Genomic DNA, 16,405 nt, shown 5'->3' on the forward strand with positions numbered 1-16,405 from the left:
TCCAAAGGTATAGAGCTCTAAACTCAGCAGGGTCAGGCTGTACTCTCCTGTTTCTTATTAAATCTTTACACTACAGAAAGGAGTCCAGGATTGATAGTGTGAAAGAAAGAGAATGAACACAGTGAAACAGTCTCTACAAATCTTTGCTACAAAGACATTCTTGCACCAAGTTTTTCCTTATAAAAGATAGGAAAAAACCCACTTGGAGTGGCAACAGAAGAATCCCACCTGAATAGCCAAATTGCTGTGCTGCTGGGTCATGTATTCTCTTTCTTCTCCCTCCCAGTCCTACCTAATCCCACCTTTCCCATACAAGAATTTTTAACTTTCAGCCTTTCTTTCTCCAAGGAACAGTTTTGCCTCTGAGTGTAGAACATATTCTAATGGTAAATAGCATGCAACATCCAAGATGATGGGGAAGATTTTCCCGCAACCTATCATACAAAGGATGGGATTGAAGATAGGTCATCCAGGCTCTGGGCAAGTACTTTAGTCATTAGTCAATTGTATGAGCAGCAGAGGGAGAGTTCTGTAGGCTTTTTGAAGAGAATAGCTGGTATTCCCCTTTTGAAGGATAGAATGAGGGGACTGTTTTCAAGAGAGGGTGCTCAGGGTTAAGGGTTGCTGGGAGAGGAGTAGCATTGTCAGTAAAATGGAGAAGCTCTGAAGTCTCAGCCAAATTCTCACCTGATAGTCCAACCGTTTTCTTCTTTCTAGCCACTGGAGGTGTCCTGTTTTTCCTTGGACCTAAAATATGCTGTTGAGAAGGAGTGTCAAGCTATTATCCGTATTCTCCAGGTTATATCATTAAGACTACATTCTGTTCTAGTTGTATCTTAATATAACTGATGGGAATTTTCCCTTGTCTTCATTAACTTTGGATGGTACTGAAGGTGGACATATTGGTCAATTATTTTGTCTGAGTGCTCATCTATTATTTTATTCCAAATGAAATTCCTACTAGGATTTGAGCTTGCCTTCCTTGCATTTATTTTTTTAAGGAACAGATAATGTATAGTCAAAATAAATAGTAATTATGATCCTAAGGTGGTGATCCTTTTTTTAGTCTTTTAATGATTCTTAAAAAAAAATATGCTAGCCTTCCAAAAATTCAATAAAACATTTATTTTATCTCATATACAAGTAGAATTTAGGTGTGTGATGGAATTCAACCCTTAGTTATTTAGTACCACTCAGCATACCATTTAGTGGGCTTACGTTCAGATCTTGAAAGGACTCTGAATATTATATTCCCAGCTCCAAACATACTTGAGAAGTGAGAACTAACTAAACTAAAGCAATTAAACAAACAAACAAACAAAACTAAAATAATTAGATTTACCATGAAGGTAATATAAGATATTTCAGTAGTATGTAGTTCTCTTCTGAAATTTATTAATTCCTTGTAAAGGTTTCTTAGTAGTGCCCAACTAGTTTATGACATGGGAGTTATAAACTACATGCACACCTCCTGCATGCCATCCAGCTTTGCCAACAAAACAAATTATGGAAGTAATAGGCCCAAGGCATGTTCATAAATTAAAATAATTTTGGTGTTACGGATTGATGAATTATTATAGTATTTCAAGATTGCCACAGAAAACTGACACAACAAAATATTTTATTCAGCAGAATAGCTTGTCTGATGCCAATGAGAAACAACATTCCTTAGCTGAGGAATTTGGGATCAAGTATATTCAGATTATGCTTGCCTTGTTTTTAAAAGCCCACAGTACTGTAATTAGTTATTTAAAATTAGGTATTGGTCCTGGCCCTGTTTTCAGTTGCAGCAGTATCCTAAATATATTCTTGGGTTTTTTTCTCTTAATAGTAATAGTTTATATTCAGTTCACTGTTGTGTTTTAAATGCAAGTTCTTCAGTGTGTGAGCCTGGATGTTGGGAAAAAATAGCACATTTGAGCTCTCCATAAAATAAAAATAATAGCAGAAGTTAGTTCAGGTAGACTTTTTCTCCCCTAGGGGAACACCTGATTGAGATAATTGACTTTACAGATAACATAAAAGCTCAAAAAAAGGAACGAAGATGAGGCAGACAATGAAAGCTTCAGGACTGCTAGCCCTGCTTGCTCTAAAAAAACAAATACAGCAGTCTGGAGAAGGGCTCTGAGTAGCAGCAGTATGTGATGGGCTCAGAGTCTTCAGCACTTAACAGTCTGAGAACAGTTAACAGTGTAGTTTAGAAAGGCTCTTTCCTTTACATGCACACACAAACATTCCCTAAATTTTCTGTTAGTCACCAATTAAAAACACTAAGTGCAGGATAACACCTACAAATTTTATTTGTCAGGTCTCTAAAAGTACCATTGTTAGAGAGCTGAAACAACTTCCTTAGTTTCTGGCTGTATGGTTATGTCAACAGCTGCTACTTTATTACACAGATTGGAAAGGAAGCAAAAAGCGGAAATTATGCTGTGCCTTTTTTGAGAACTACTTGGCATCATTGCAAATAGATTGAGTCCTGTGCAGGGAAGGTGGCTTCTTGAAGTTGTAGAAAACAGACCTTGTAAAAATAAATTGATGTAACTACATTTTTAATGAGCTTGCATATTTGGTCAGTAATGGTAATCAATAATAATGTATTTAGACATATACATGACATCTAGTTCAGGTTCGTGTTTTATTTTGATTAAAGAATTAAAATACAATAAAATGACAGCCTAAAGTAAATTGAAAACCGGATAATTTATAGGTAATTGCAAAAATAAAATTCTCAAGCGGATGTGTTTTTTATGAGATATACAAAAATCCTATGTCTTCTGCATTTGGCAGTGATTTAGTGGTTACCAGGAGGCTGTGCCAGTTCTGGTGTTTGTACCTTGGAAAAAAAAAGAGACAGTGTGGACTATAGGTCTTCAAAAGTTTAATTGGGAAAAAAACATAGAGGAAAGCAGGGTCCAAATAAGAAAGAGTAAAGCACCTCCTACTGAAATGGTTCAGAGTGCATCTATGCTTGTGCCATATTTCAGTGTTTAAGGCTCTTCCCAGAGGATTTGGAATTGAACTCATGACACTAGCAGTCTCAGTGGGTGTTGTTAGAGGAAAGGTCACCTTCTATAACCTGAGAAAAGTCTGCAGGGAAGAGTTAAGGCTGTAAGTGTCTTTTTGATGTAAGCGTCAAAGATCTGAAGAAGGCTTACATTCATTACCTGAGAGTTTTGTGTTTCCTATGAACTAGAAAAAGTGGCTTCTCACATCACTGGATTTCATTAAGCCATTTTGGACCCCTTATTCTCTGAGAGTTGAGAATTGGAGAAATGAGTCCTGTGACCCAGGCAATGAGTTCCCTGAACAGCTGAGTTACCTGAACGAACAGTTAGGCCGTAAACACTGGTGAAGGTTGTGATAACTGAAAACTAATTTTTTGAATTTAACACTTCACTGGTTTTCTAAAGGATACTTCTTCTAGAAGAGACTGCAATGCACTACAAAATTGGATGGTTATATCATTTTGTTCACAGTTATAAATGCTTTGCAATGCAGAATGATGGTTCGAGTCAGGTGAGGTGGTTGCACAGAGCCTGTGACACTGGTGCATATTCAGTGGGACTGACTGTTGTTGCACAGGAGATGAAATCCATGGCAGAACAGCAAGTGTAAGTGTGACATTTTCCCCACCAGACTACAGATGAGCGGGTTCGGCTGCCGGACATCCGAGCAAGCAGGTGGTACCAGTTCCGCGTGGCAGCTGTGAACGTGCATGGGACGAGAGGCTTCACAGCACCCAGCAAGCACTTCCGATCCTCAAAAGGTTAGTTTTCACTCGCTGTGTCCACCACTCACCTTCCTCTCACTCACATGTGGTGTGCAACTTGCACACTTTTGTGGCAGAAGGCTTTTAATAGGTAGGTTTTTGGATAGTTTAGCCACTGATTTTAGAAATATGTGATATTTGTTTGAATTTGGGAAAGGAATGAAAGGTTAAAGGTGCCCTTATTCTTTTATCAGTAAGGGGTCTCCACGAATAAACCTCCTTTTAAATATTTTCTACATGATTGGTGTCAAAAATGACCCTGATCATGAAACACGAAGAAACTGGTGTTTCAATGTGTTGTTCCGAAAGGTTTATCTTACTTCTTCTTTTTAGTTAGGAGAAATTTATTGATGCCATATGTTTAGCAGAGCATTGAAATATTGCGCTGCTAGTATCAAAATAATTGTAGCAGCATTGTTTTGATGGAACTGTGGACCCTCTTAAGATAATTTTCCCCTTCCACTAATTGCAAGAATAAAAAAAGGGTATAAATGTGAAGTAGTGTGTTTCTATTCATTGGAAAGGCATGCCTGATGGTCCACAAAGTATTGTAGTAATTTTTGTTGAGATTTCTGAGTTTTGCAACGGTTTGGATAATAAAGTAATTTTGAAAATTTTTTCTGTACCAGTAAATGGTACTTGGGGGATGGAGGAGGTCGAAATAGTTCTCCCATCCTGTGAAGTTCCTGGCATTGTCCCTGGTGTGCTTTTGCCCCACTCAAAGCAAAATTTTCCTGGATGACTCTGAGGCACAGTATATGGGTTACCACATACCAGAAACTATTCCCAAATAGGCAGATGAGGGGATGTGGTCACCCTCTCTTAAAGACAGTCGATAATTTGGGCATAGCCAGACCATGTTAGTTGACTTTAGTGACAAACAATGAGATCCAGCACTCTTCACTATACTAATAGAGATAGTTTCTAATAGAAGGACTTCTTGTTGTTTTACCAATGACAGAATCCTTATTCTTGTATAACTTAACATACATCAGGGAATGGATTTGCTCCTCTTTCTGCAGACAGAATTATCTTGCAGTACAGACAGTTGCCATCTGTGAGTTCATGTGCTGGCTTTTAGCTTACAGTTTGGCCATAGTCAATCCTAGAAAAAATCTTCCTGGAGGTGCGTTTGTAGGGACATGCAACTACTTTTGCTGGTATGGATGGTTTAATTACTTAATGAATAAGTATATGTTTCACTTAATAATTTTCTGGTGCTATAACCATATTTGTGGTTGGAAGGTTGGCTGACATAGCTATCACATTACTACTGTGACCACAAACCTTTTCATGTATAAAAGAAGTATATTTTAAGAATTTATTGTACTTAAGTAGCATACCATCTCAATCACATCAAAAATACAGTTCCTTTGAGCTGTGTTGAGCTTACTTTAAGGAATCTTCAGCAGCAGAACCTTTCTCTTCAGTTTTCTTCATGACCAGCTCTTAAGCAGGTGCTGCAGTTTGTTGTTGAAATCAGGCACTTTCTTTTAAATTGAGATAATTGACAGTTTACTGTGTTTGTAAACATTTTCCAACTATTCTGCATGGAACCACTATCACTACAGTTACATAAAAGTATATCTTGATAATACTGAGGTTTTGCTTTGAATGTGACATTTTCAGGCAGGATTTGTATTACTTTCCAAAATATTCATCCCCTACTGTGTGTGCTAGCCACAGGAGTGTATTGCTCAAAACACCTACACTGGTAATGAATATAAGAATATCCATGGTAAGTCATCCTGAATGTCTCTTTAGCTCAGAATCTGTCCTCAGCCAGAAGTGGGTTTCTGGAGAACAATGTAAGAGCAGGATAAGCACATGGAGGTATTTCTTCAGAATAGTCTCCCAGCTGGCAGTGATTTGAGTGTCAGCAGCTTGTGGTTTTGAAACTATTACATGAATACCAGAGTCCTCTTTTTCTGTGTTCTCTGCAGCAACCCTTGAAGCACTTGCTCTCCTTGAGAACTGCTCATGTCTGTCTGCTGGAGGTGCAGAGCAGCAGAGCACTTCAGGACTTTGTGACAAGGACAGTGGGAGACAGTAGTACCTCTGCATGCTGTCACTTAATAAATTAAAATAAGTGGATTCTGATAATGGCAGAAAGTACATATTCAGCATTCTTCTAAAGTCTTCTGTCACTCTCAGAATAACAATTTTTGAATCTGAGCTCCAGCCCTTGGCAGAGAATTGTGAATTGTCGGACAGAGAGAAGGTCAGGTAGCTATCAGCTTTGTAGCCCAAATCATCCTTCTGTGGCAGCTCTTTGACTGTTTTAGGGGCTTTAGTACTGCCAGTGATTGTTTATAAAGATGTCATTATTGCCAGATGAAATGTGTGGTCACATTAGGTGACTCACATGAAGGTGCTGCTGGGTGCTGGCTGCTGGAAAGGGTACTAGGACGCTTCAGTTGGGATGTTTAAGCTTCCATGTCCTCAGGTAGGCAGTCATAGTGGCAGCAGTTACAGTGTCACATAGAAAGTTAATTACTACTTTGGAGCTCAGTGGGAAGTGGCGGCCCCTGCCTGGCTGAAAGGCAAGAAACTGCTGCTTTGATGTGCCTAGTTTTTTGAGTGCCAGCATCTACTAGCCCCTGCTGAGCTCCTATAGGCACATTTAACCTCCAGTTTGGAAAAGGAAAGTGGATTTTGGCACATCACCTTTGAAAGGTTGCTGCCTGTCTGTGCTATGTTTATGTGAAGCATGGACAGAAATTCACATCAGTGTTCACTTCACCATGTTGTGCCAAGACCAAGAGAAGATTATTATCTTTGTCAGACTTAGCAGAAGTTTTCTTCAAAGAGAAACCCTTTGATCAGGAAACATGACAGCAATTCCTAAGACAGTTTCTCACACAAGATGCTGAACTTTTACCAATTGCTTGTAAGTTGTAATGAATAGCAAATTATTTGAGTTTGTTTTTTTTCTCTAAAGGATCACAAATAGGATATTTAATCTGAATCTAGGGAGAAGTATGGCACCACGAAGTCTCTGTCACTAAATATTTTAAGCTGTTTAGAGGAGCATTCAAAAACATATTGTAATTACTCGGAGAGAGACATTTTGTCTGGTTACCACAATACTGTTTTATACTGTTCTGTGCTTTTTGCAAATTCAAAAAACATGATCTCTAACTAGACACAGCAAAGTAAAGTTCTGTTTTATTTACAATAATGTTAAGTCTTCTCAGGTAATTTCCATTAACTTTTCCATCACTAAATAAAGCTCCTTGTTATCCAAAATAGTTTAAAATGAAGTGAAATGAAAAGGACAAAACCAGGAAAACAAGAGTGACTGCATCAAGCATTTCAGCTTTCCATTCTTCATCTAGTTATGTTTTGAGGTTTGATCTACTGCAGCTTTTGATGCTCTTAGGCTGTAAACATTAGAGGTGAAGGTTTGTTAGCTTTTACACTGCCTCATGTGTTCATCTATGGCATTAATTTGTAAATAGTAAATAAACAAGATGACACTGCTGAGAATTTATTAAATATTCAAAGCTTAAGCAAAGTTGGTTTTTTTTAAACTGTTTAATTATTTTTATAGAGGAAATGAAGTGTTTGCATGTGCTTGTCTGACATGACCCTTCACAGGGAGTATGGTGATGCTTTGTTTTGCCAATACAAAATTCCAAAATTACAAGAAACAGGTTAGGCTAAGCCTGTTTGTAGTGGAGTGGCTAGAAAATGAAGTGAATGCTGCTCTTGGAAAGGTTTTTTTTCCCTAGAAGTAGAACTCTGCATATGGACTTTTACATTGATAACGTCAGCTAAAATTGATCAAAACTTTTTTCTGTTTTGAGAGTGGTTTCCACTTCTCTTTTCAGGGTTTTTAAATTGTGTGTGCTTTCCTTTTCATCTTTAACTGAGTGGCAGTGATTTGCAATAACAGCAATAAATAAAACTAAGTGAATACCTGGCAGAACATTTTTGATTCCCAAAGATACAAATACACTTCTCTTCATACTTGGACTGACTCTCTCCAAGCTGTTTTCTTTTCCTCTGAAAGCAGAAGAGAATTGTTCCTACAATCCATAAATCAATCTCCATGGATGAAAACTAGTTGTGCTTTTCTCCCAGTAAGCAGACACTGAATAGCCTACCCTAACTGATCAGAAGCTGCTTGGCACTAGTAATAAAATTTTTAATTTGTTGCCTTAGAGTTCAGAGTTTTTAGGGTATTTTTTTCCTAGCTTTTTATGGTATGTGATGAGAATGAACTCTTAGTAACCAAGACTACAGTTAACTAGAGGAATCAGTGTTAGGCATTTCTATATAATATAATATCTCACTGATCAGTGGGTAGGTTCTGTTCTATTTTCAGAGAGAAAAAGAGACCATAAGATCAACACAATGAGCCCAAACCATCTCATTCTTCTACCTCTGCTAAAGGTGTTTTATCTTCATCGTGAAGGTAGTTGCGAGCATATGCAGGATAGATTGTCAAGAGAAAGGAAGCAGACAACATTGTTTTCATTGCACATAAGTATTTCATGCATACATTACTGAGTGTTAGAAAAACCAGAACAGACACCCACTCACAGCAATAAAATTCTTTCTGTTGCTCCTCTGAGACCAATGATTTTTTTATACTGTTGCACAGCTGGTTTATGTGTGCCATTTCCACTGGGCAAAGCCAGTCCTCCCGCTTATGCCTTGGAACTGTTTAATGGTTGGAAACTTGTCTGCAGAGCAGCTTCAGCAGATTTTTAGAGTTGGAAGGTCTAATGTTTGAAAGATAGCAACGGGAGATCTATTTTAAGTCAGAAAAAGCTCCATAAAAATGATTTAAATTATTGTCAAACTTGCTCTCACTTTTACAGCTCAGAGTGGGAATTCTGGTTGCAATGCCATTATCCCCTTCTCTGACACATATTCCAAATCATTTACTGTTTTCACTACAGTTGCCACATTGAAATCCAGAGTGTATTCATTGCAGCCATGTATGATGTGATGCCTGTGTATATCTTGCCTGTGCTGTTTTTTAAGGTTGCAAAAGTGTTTCCAGATTCTATTGTTTGAAATAATTTTGGAAAATATAAACTATCACTATGTTTACAAATATGAGTATGGGAAGATATGCGTTTTGAAATGGTGATGATGTGAGGGTTTTCTTTTTTCCTTTATTTGCAGCAAGAAATCCTCCCTTTTGGGGACTGGAGGCAGAATTTTGCTTGTGATGGCTGAGTAGCCAGCAAGACAAGAATTTAAGTCCTTTGGGTATACTCAAGCCAAATACAATCCAGACAAATGCAGTACTTAGTCCAAGTGCTGGAACAGCAGCTTCAGACTTGACCTAATGAAGCTATCATTTCTAACAGTGAGAAGCAATTTACTTGTCAGGCTGCTGAGACCAGAATTTTTTTCAGAGTTGAGGACAGCTGTCTGTGCCAAAATCTAGTATATATAGAAAGACTTCTATTTTATTTGAGTTGTAGTATAAAATGCAAAGGAAAAGCTGCAACTAGCATCACTCTTTCTGCAAACCAAAGAATTTGATGTAACACTCAGATAAATTTGTGTATATAAAATTTCAGAATTTGCATTTGAAAAACTGACAGCAGTTTCCATTCAAGTAATTTAATGTTCATGTATCTGAATTATACATGTGAGCAGTCAATCAGAGGGATCACAGGTATATGAAGACTAACAGTAGAATGGTTGTTGGCTTTATAGTCAGCAGAATGTCACTTCAGCTTTATAGTCAGATTAACAAACACCTTATGTATATAAAGTTTATGATTTAGTACCAGTTATTAGACCTTGAAGTATTTCAGCATGAGTTGTATAGTGCTTTCAGTACCCACATAGACATACACATAACAGACCACCTTGTATAAGCCTGACTTTTCCATTCAATAACACAGGAAAAAACAACTAATCTATTAGCTGGTAACTGGCTGGCATGCATTGTGGAGGAACATGATGTTGCACCTAACAGTTTCTTTGTTTTTTTTCTGGATTCTTGTTTTTTTTGAGAGGCCTAGAAGGGTGTTGGTTTTTTTGGGGTGTTTTCTTTGGTGATAGTGTTTTGGTTGTTCTATGTTTTTTTCCTGTTAATAACAGAGGTCGCAATATCTTACTCTGCTATTCCTTCTCACTTGTCTGTTTTGCTGATGAAACTAAATCCTTTCACATGAAGAAAAAATTAATATTCTTGGGGTTTTAGCTTGCAAAATGATAATTCTGTCACTTGTAATGATCATGAGTGTCAGAGAAATATATAGAAATAGGTGAATATATTGTATAATGGTATTGAAATACTTAATATGGAATGGATCCTCAACTGGTATAAAACACTCACTAAGTGGCTTCATATTTCAGGTAATACACCCCAAATCCAAGAAATATTTTACTGTTGCATCTATACATACAATCAGACAGGCTTTTTATTCCCAGTGATTAAATGCAAAACTGATTAAGTTTTTTAAATTTGATATCTTACATCTTTCTAGCTTATTGTTTTCTCCAGCTTAGTCTACTACTTTTAAAAAAGCTCTTATAGAACACATACCACTTTAAAATGTCTCACTTTTTCATGTCTCAGCTGCAGATCTCCTTTCTGTCTTCTACTACTATCACCACCACTGTTCCTTATTGTTCAAAGGCATTTTTGTGGGTGACATTTGCGAGGCTTGCAAAAGTGGCTTTGAAGAAAGAGGCCACTCAGGAAAATGTCTGCTATTGCTGTATTATTTCACATGTATATTCCTTCTAAGAGGACATTCTTTCCTTCCTTAACTATAATTACTCAATGATTTTTAATACAATGTTTACATTCTCACATGGGAAAGTAGAAACACTGATAGGTTTTCTTTCAAACGTGGATCAGCATTTTGTTTGCTGACTGAACTGTTTCTAGTGAGCACAGAAAAAACTCTACTGATAATGATTTTAATAAACTGTGTAATTATAAATGATAGAGGGTGAAATGCTGATATTGTAGAATTCAGAAGAAACGATCTATTGGTTTCAGCAAGTACATAGTTTTTCCTTACTGTTTTCTTTTTCTGGGATGGGGATAGAAACATTTGAAGAGGAAGAATCTAAATTTGGTCATTTGGACCTAAAAAAAATTGGTGAATAGAACTTCAAAACATTTTAAATCATGTAATACACCTTATCCAGAAGAGTTATTTCATTTAACTTACAGATTTTTTTTAAATGAATCTCAGTCTCCTGTAGATGTAGAATGAGGGCAAACAAGTTTTTACTTAGAATTGGTTTTGCTTATATCTGACTGTTTGGGAAGACATATTCTCAGAAACACTTTCATTCTGTCCCATATGTTTTGTATACATAATACATGATGCATAGTACTTCTGGGACAACACCTGAATAATTCACCTACAGTAATATGATCATGTTGCACTTCAGGTTATAAATGTTTTATTTCCCTAGTACATTCTTATATACCATAACTGCTCCCACCAAGCATTTTAAATTAGTGAAGATTAATGCTTAATAATGGTTTTAGATGTATGAATCATGATTCTCTTTGTATTTATTGTACCTAAATTTCATTTTATATTTATATATTTTATTAAACAGTAGAAGCAAATCAAAAGTCATATCAGAAAATAGTACAAACCATTTAGCTAAATTTTTCTTTAATTTATTCATTCTGGTATAAATAGTTTTATATACTTTAAGACTGAGTGTTGGGCTACCTCTCAGGTGTCATGGTTTCACCCCATCCAGCCACCAAGCCCCCTGCAGCTGCTCACTCACTCCTCCACCAGCAGAATCTGGGAGAGAATTGAAAACTTGTGGGTTGAGATAAAGACGGTTAAATAGGGAAAGCAAATGCTGTGCACACAAATTAAAGTATTAATTCGCTGCTTCCTGGTGGCAGGCAGGTGTCCAGCCGTCTCCAGGAGAGCAGGGCCCCATCATGCACAGCAGTTACTTGGGAAGACAAATGCCACGATTCCAAACATCCCCTCCTTTCTTCTTCTTCCCCCCAGCTTTATATACTGAGCATGTTGTTACATGGTCTGGAATATCCTGTTGGTCAGTTGGGGTCTTGTGCTGGTTTGAAGGTGAACCAGCAGGGGAAATGAACTCACCACGAGAGAGATTATAAGTCAGAGCTAAAATTTAATAATAATATTACAATAACAACACTGACACACAAGGGAAATTGCTTTCAACTCACAATACCCCAGCAGTATAACCCAGTGTCCTGGGGCACAAACCCAAGGGGGTTTGTTTGCCCTTGTGCTGAGACCCCTGTGGTTCCCCCAAGTCCAGAGCAAAAGGAAAAGAAAAACCTGTTGGTGCAGGCGAGGGCTGTGGTCTGGGCGAGAGCGGTGATCTCCTGCTGTCGAGGTCCTGCTGCTGCTCTGGATCCGACGAGAAGTTCCCGAGGTCTTCTTACCCACCACTTATGTACCCTCAGGGAGCACTCAGTCCCTCCCCCTGGGCGGGGACTCACACAATGGGTGATTAACTCTGGGAGCCAGGGGGTGTTGAGCTGTTGATGGCCCATTAGCAGCTCCGCCCCCCTCAGGCTGGGTGTGAAGGTGATAATGGCTCCCTGGGCAGCTGCTGCTAATGGCCCACTGTTCTTGGGGAATGAATAGAGGGGGTAGAATACACAGCTTTGATCACCCCCACACAGGGTTAGCTGGTCCCTCCTGCTGAACTAGGACAGGTCTGCTGTCCTGACTGTGTCTCTTCCCAGCCTCCCATGAACCCCCAACTTTCTCACCAGTGTGGCAGCACAAAAAGCAGAAAAGGCCTTGGCTCTGTGTAAACCCTGCTCAGCAATAACAAAAACATCTTATATTATCAACTCTGTGTTCAACACAAATCCAAAACATTAACTCTACCCTAGACAAAACCAGCACAAGCAGAGCTTCTCCAAAGCCATTAAAATAAAAGCAGCTGGCTTGTAAGTGGATTAAGAAAAAACCAAATGAGAACTAAGGTATTCTTATTGTTTGAAAATTATGTTAAGTTTTCAGAATTCCTAAGTATGCTTTGTAACTTTTATGGCCAAAACTTAGGTTGAGTTATGTGTACGAGGACACAGAGGCATCCATTACTACTTAAGTAAAATGGCATGTGTGAGGAATATCCATTGATATTTAAGCAAGAGTCCTGTTCAATAACAGGAATAAGCCATTATTTCACATCTGCTGATCTTTAAAAGCAAAATACTGTCTTTATTTAAATGTATCTTTTTTTATGAAGTAAATGATGGAATTTTTCAGTGAGACCATTTGTCATCGGGATTATCTAATGAACTTTGGTATGCCTGGAAAGTTTATTTAACAGCTCATTTACCATTATAAAAAATGCAGGTGAACCACACAGTAACTGAATGTCTGGTGTTCCCTCTGTGCAGCTCCAGTTTTATTTCTGGCAAATAAGTGATGGCTTATTTGGCTATAGGTTCTCAACATGTCTTAATTACTATGAATTTCCTTTACTGTGCTTGATATACTTTTTAGTTTGTTTGTTTCATTGCTTACTTCTATGTAAATTTTGGTTTTGCAGTTTCCTTTTATTTTGTCATGTATTTTTGGCTACTACAGCCATTTAAAAAAAGATGGGGGTTAAAAGGTAGGAGTTGCTAAACAGCAAATTGGACTTTCAGAAGCTCAGTTGCAAAATTTCCATTGATTCACATTACTTTGGGCCAGGATATTATATACTAAATCCACAAGGAGTATCTTACATTCAGTATTGGAAAAGATTCAATATTTAAGCTTTTGATTGTCAGGTGTCCTTTTTGACTCTAGAGTTAGCACAGAAACAGCTGACAACTATTATCTCAGTTGATACTGACCAGGAATTGAGCCAGAATAGTAAAAGAAATAACAGGGGAATGTAACTACTTTTTGTTGTTCTACAAAAATCCCTATAGACTTCCATCACAGCATAAATATTATTACATTTAATTGCATTAATTCTAAGGAAGTGTTTATGTCCCATGGTGATAGATACCAATATTAGAATTTTAGAAATATTCAACATGTTGAAACATAATTTTATCATATGATAATTATCTGGCAGCATCAAAAAGATATTCAGTGTTTCTACCATATAATTCTGTGGTAACTGTACAATACCACTTGTAGAACTTGAGTGTTTTGCACTCACTATGCATTTAAAGTACAGAATGATGGAAGTAAATCTGATAGCTAGTATATTTTGATTAAGTTTCATAATGTTTCTGAACTATTCACAGCACAGAGTAATAACAAAACTAGATGCTAACCCATAATTTTTACTTCACTAGATTTTGAATTTCTAGAATTTGCAAGAAGCCATACCAGTTATGGAAAATCTTTGCCTAAATTTTCCTAAGTGTATTTAGAGTGTTTAATCCAGCTCATGTATGTGTGGTAAATATATAAGATGAAGATAATCTACCTTACTGGAGATTGTCTTTAGTTTAGAGTCTCTTTATTTTAAATTCCAGATCCATCTGCTCCACCAGCTCCGTCTAATATGAGAATTGCCAATATCAGTGCAAACAATGATGGGAGTGTAAATGTAATGATTACCTGGGATCTTCCAGAAGAGCCTGATATCCCTGTGCACCACTACAAAGTCTTCTGGAGCTGGACATACAGCAAATATGTAATTCCAGCGAAAAAAAAGAGAAGGAAGATTACTGATGGGGTAAGAAAGAAATTAATAAGTGGGACAGAAATCTGCCTTATTTCTGGCACAAAATATAGTGTAAATATAAAATACTTGACAAACTGAATGATTTCAGCAGCTGATAAACTAATGGCCTTAGTTTTTAATATCAGCAAGCCCATAAACAATTTGGGTCTCTATCTTACACTAAACTCAGGGAGAGAAATAAACTTCTGGCTTAAAATGAAGGTAAATACTGTAAGATTTTTCAGGGAAGATGAATAGAAAGTTAAATGCTGTTAGTCCTCTAAATTCAGGCTTATTCTATTCATGCTTTTTAAAGATGCAGTGCTTGTTTTTAAAAAGCCTAGCATCATCTGTCACATTCTTTCACTATGCAAATAAAGCCTATGTCACCATCATGGAGAATAGCCATTAAATATGGTATAGGTCCAAAGGAAAAACATTCTCCTTAGCAGCAAGGAATTAATTTCTTGAATTATATACTAAATGTTGCTTTACTGGAAACCTTTCTGTTATGATATCCTTAAGTATATTACATATTATTTTAAAGTAATTAAAAGAAATAGAAATCAGTTACAGATAACAGGTTGAAGTTGATTCTTAGTGTCTTGTGTGTAGGTGCATTGTGAGAATTCAGTCCCATGCCTACATTAACACTATGTTTTGGCTCAGCCAGCCCACTTGAGCTGGGATGAATGACAAGTCAGAGGGCCATAGTTCCTTCTCTGTCCCTCAGTCATCAAAGCCTTAGAGAAATAAAGGCAATGAAGGCTGTGTGATGAAATCATGCAAGATTTGCACAGAAAAGGTTAGTTCTTTATTGACCTCTAAAAAAATTATCCTGGCAAGATAGGAGTAGGGTTGGGCTGTATTGTATAGAAAAGTTTGTGTTCCTCAGGAAAGTTTGCATTGGCATGAGATCTTCAGGGCAGAGTCTTCAGCCTAAGGATATCAGGAAGCTTTCTCTTTACAAGCTGGTCCTTAAATGAAAAACCCCAGAGAATTTTAAAATTGAACTGGATCTTTAATGTTGGTTTTGCACTTTCCATAGAGTACATCTCACATACAAATATATTAAAACAGATCCAGTCCAGTATAGGACAATACAGTAATTGGGACCAAGTTCTGATTTTCAGTATAGGGAAATACACAAGAATCGAGGCATATTTTATAGAAAAGGCAGGCTCTTACAATATCTTTCATATTGCTACTGTTTTATTGTACTTCTTTCTTCTGCAGCCTGTCATGAAACTGTACAACAGTGACAGTGATATTCAGGTCTGCCTGCAGGATGCTGAAGATGCTATTGCTGATCAATGATCATTTAAATATTATAGCAACTCTTAGGCTAAAAATAGAAAATGCTGGAAAATTTAAAAGAAAAAAAAGGAAAGGTGGAAAAAACTTAATTTTCAAAAATCATTAAAGGTTGGTTTTGCCCTGTTTTAGCCTTTAGATGTAGCCTAACTAAAATAATTTTATACTGATTTCCATATGAAGTCATTCCATGGAGGCATTCAGTTAATTTGACTACAATATTAACACTGTTAATCAAGAGTTCCAGTCAATATCTCAGCACAAAATAAGTCAATATAATTAATGCTAAATGCTTTTGGCAATTCCTTTTTAACATTCCAAGTGTTACATATGGGATGATTACATGGGTACATGGTTATCTTTTTCTCTCTGGATTGACTGTCAAGCTTTAAAGGCACAAGGAATTTTAAAAAAACATGAAGTAGTGTCTTCCACCTGGAACATGGGCTAGAGGGACATTTTTATAATTAACCTGTAAGACTATTGAGAAGCCTGGATATCTTTGTAATATTGTGTGACGTGCCTTAATTTATAGGTTATTGACTGGAAAAAGGTAAACCTACTTTGTTGTTTCCCCATTAAAGACACTGCCATGACACTGAAAACTGTATTTTTTTCTATTATATTTTCCATTTTATAAAGTATTCTTACCAATGAAGGGGTATTTTTATTTTTGGTTGGTGTTTGGGT

At 37.0% G+C, this 16,405-nt stretch overlaps 1 protein-coding gene across 1 annotated transcript in view; it reads left to right on the forward strand.

Moving 5' to 3' along the window:
• ANOS1 (anosmin 1) overlaps nt 1-16,405 on the forward strand; it is a 136,197-nt gene that overhangs the window by 86,424 nt on the left and 33,368 nt on the right. The window contains exons 6-7 of the mRNA XM_071564831.1: nt 3,640-3,769; nt 14,211-14,413. Of these exons, the coding sequence (XP_071420932.1) occupies nt 3,640-3,769; nt 14,211-14,413 (333 nt within the window). The remainder of the gene's footprint in view (nt 1-3,639; nt 3,770-14,210; nt 14,414-16,405) is intronic.

Source organism: Pithys albifrons, chromosome 1 (genome assembly GCF_047495875.1).
Source record: "Pithys albifrons albifrons isolate INPA30051 chromosome 1, PitAlb_v1, whole genome shotgun sequence".
Lineage (NCBI taxonomy): Eukaryota > Metazoa > Chordata > Aves > Passeriformes > Thamnophilidae > Pithys > Pithys albifrons.